Source organism: Malurus melanocephalus, unplaced genomic scaffold (genome assembly GCF_030028575.1).
Source record: "Malurus melanocephalus ecotype Western Australia unplaced genomic scaffold, MMel_1.1 scaffold_61, whole genome shotgun sequence".
Taxonomy (NCBI): Eukaryota; Metazoa; Chordata; class Aves; order Passeriformes; family Maluridae; genus Malurus; species Malurus melanocephalus.
Genome location: NW_026623293.1, coordinates 855,406 through 858,643, shown reverse-complemented (window position 1 = coordinate 858,643; position 3,238 = coordinate 855,406). Strand labels below are relative to the sequence as shown.

The 3,238-nt window shown below is 52.8% G+C and overlaps 1 protein-coding gene across 1 annotated transcript in view; it reads left to right on the top strand.

The window, feature by feature from the left end:
* Positions 1–136: 136 nt before the first annotated feature.
* ZIC2 (Zic family member 2) overlaps positions 137–3,238 on the top strand; it is a 7,342-nt gene continuing 4,240 nt past the window's right edge. The window contains exons 1-2 of the mRNA XM_057366230.1: positions 137–1,139; positions 3,015–3,178. Of these exons, the coding sequence (XP_057222213.1) occupies positions 137–1,139; positions 3,015–3,178 (1,167 nt within the window). The remainder of the gene's footprint in view (positions 1,140–3,014; positions 3,179–3,238) is intronic.

The window sequence follows — 3,238 nt, the reverse complement described above, 5'->3', positions numbered from 1 at the left end:
GGACGCGGCGGCTGCCGGGGGGAAGCGGAGCGGAGCGGCGGCGTCCCCGCGCCCGGGCGGGCTCGCGGCGGCAGCCCGGAGGCGGAGGCGGTAGCCGGGAGGCGGCAGCGGCTGCGTCCCCGGAGCGGCGCGGACCATGCTGCTGGACGCCGGCCCGCAGTTCCCGGCCCTCGGAGTGGGCACCTTCGCCCGGCACCACCACTCGGCCGCGGCGGAGATGCAGGACCGGGAGCTGAGCCTGGCGGCGCAGAACAGCTTCGTGGACTCGGCGGCGGCGCACATGGGCGCCTTCAAGCTCAACGCCGGCGCYCACGACCTCTCCCCGGGACAGAGCTCGGCGTTCACCTCACAGGCGCCCGGTTACCCCGCCGCCGCCCTGGGCCCTCACGCCGCTCATGTCGGCTCCTACTCCGGGGCGCCCTTCAACTCCACCCGGGACTTCTTGTTTCGCAGCCGGGGCTTCGGGGACTCGTCGCCGGCCGGCGGACAGCACGGCATCTTCGGCCCTGCGGCCGGCAGCCTGCACCACCCGCACACGGACGCTCAGAGCCACCTTCTCTTCCCGGGCATCCACGACCAGCACGGCCCCCACGCCTCCCAAAATGTCCTCAACGGGCAGATGCGACTGGGCTTGCCGGGGGAGGTCTTCGCCCGGTCGGATCAGTACCGCCAAGTTTCCAGCCCCAGGACTGACCCTTACTCGGCGGCTCARCTGCACAACCAGTACGGCCCCATGAATATGAATATGGGCATGAACATGGCAGCCCACCACCACCACCACCCAGGTGCCTTTTTCCGCTACATGCGGCAGCAGTGCATCAAGCAAGAGCTCATCTGCAAGTGGATCGATCCCGAACAGCTGAACAACCCCAAAAAAAGTTGCAATAAAACTTTCAGCACCATGCACGAGTTGGTGACCCATGTCTCGGTGGAGCACGTTGGGGGACCCGAGCAGAGCAACCATGTCTGCTACTGGGAGGAGTGTCCCCGCGAGGGCAAGCCCTTCAAAGCGAAATACAAACTGGTCAATCATATCCGAGTGCACACGGGAGAGAAACCCTTCCCCTGCCCCTTCCCTGGCTGCGGAAAAGTTTTCGCCAGATCAGAAAATCTCAAAATTCACAAAAGGACGCACACAGGTAATTCGGGTTTCTTTCGGCAGATTTCCCCCCTCAGCCCGTGCCTATATATAGATATACATATATATACATATATACATATATATGTATATATATAGATAGATAAACTGATAGATMCTCAGAGTGATGTTAAATTAGGAGAGTGATAAAATAAGCTTCCGGTTTGTTTTTGTTTGGTTTGGTTTTTTTTTAGCCCTCTCAATCACACAGCTGCGTTTGTTTTGGTTTCTTCCCCAGTAGCATACATCCCCCTTCATCCCAGATTTCAAAGGGATATTTTACTGATTTGTTTTAATTTGGGGGTGAGAGTTGTAGATTCGTGCTGAGGGTCAGCGAAGTCTTTCTGCAGAATCACGAAATACAGCATGAACTAAATTTTGCCGTCTTGCTAAAATATGGGAAGACATCCATCCATCCATCCATCCATCCATCCATCCATCCATCCATCCATCCATCCATCCATCCATCCATCCATCCATCCCCATGAATTGCCTTAGTCATTTGCAATATGCAACGTATTTGCATACAACTTCAGCGCTTGTGAGCATGGCTTTAATGTATGGCTACAGAGAGAGAGAAACTATATCAATACGCGCAAAATCCGTCATTAGTCCTAAATCCCGTTAGAAGTGGAAAAAATTCCCTTTCCGGGAATGCTTTCCATTACATTTAAATGGTGTGAGCAAGGCAATAAAATTTTCTCATTAAAAAAAATTGTTTTTAAAGTCTCACTCGATGTGATTTAAGGTGTTTTTGCAACAGTTTATTAAATTATGTAGTAGGGAACAGAGGATTTGAGGTCCGGAAACTTCCACCCAACTCAGGTGGAAGAGGGTCGAGGGACCCCAGGCTTGCCCGATGGAAAATCGCCTGAGCCAAGGGTAGGAAAAATAAACGCATCCTCCCGCCTCATCTATTATTCATTTACTACTCCTGCCGGCTCAAATCGTGCCAGACTATTTCATAAAAGACGGCCAAATATTTTAGCGACTACCATTCCAAATATTTACCAGGAGAAAGGCTAAAAATCTCGAGGCCTATTGTTTTCTCAAGTGCTAAGCCCGATGTGAGGTGCGAGACGAGCTTTAACAAGGTTTAAAATTTGAGAAATGTATTTGCATGAGATGCCCGCACTGAAGTCATTGTGTTTGAGCGGATGTCTTTAAGAAACAATTTAGGTGCTAATGGAATTTAATGTTAAATGCTTCCCCCTCCAAAGGCGGGGGAATGTAAAGTTCTCACCTCCAAATTACTCCCCGGCATTTGGAGTCCTGGCAGCCGGGYGAGAGGAATCCCTATGAAAATTAAATGAAGTATTTTACAGATGTTTAGTTTTCCCAGCGGATGTGCGTTTATCTCGAATATCCATACACGAAACAATATGCCCGGCCTTAAATCTGTCGGTTAATAGTTTCCAGTTTAACAGGATAGTGGATTTGGTACCGAGGCGAAACGGCTCGATAATGCCTGCTTTTTTTTTTTTTTTTTTTTTTTTTTTTTTTTTTTTTTTTTTTTTTTTTTTTTTTTTTTTTTTTTTTTTAATCGTCTTTCTTCTTCAATCTCTTTCGGGGCTGGCTAAGTGTTTCGGCACCTTTCTAAATAAAATCAGGCAAGATTCCGGGACGGGGATACCCCCGGGGTTTTGGTAGGAAAACCAGGTGGGGAACGGGRTTTGCTTCGCTTCAGGGCAACGTGGGAGCGATGCGGCCCTCCGGCGCTGCGGGTACCGGGACACAACCGGCCCCTTGCATCAGGAAGCTGCTGGACGAAGCGACTGGGAGAGGAGGGCGAGGGTGGGGAAAAGAGGTTCGGGGCTGCGCGGGGTTTGCGCGGGGACGGCCGCGCTCACCCCGCTGCTGCGCCGCTCTCTTGCAGGAGAGAAGCCCTTCCAGTGCGAGTTCGAAGGCTGCGACCGGCGCTTCGCCAACAGCAGCGACCGCAAGAAGCACATGCACGTCCACACCTCGGATAAGCCCTACCTGTGCAAGATGTGCGACAAGTCCTACACCCACCCCAGCTCCCTACGGAAACACATGAAGGTACCCGGTCCCGCAGCCGGCGGCGGGAGGCGGGAGGGCGGCCGCCATGCGCCGGGCGCC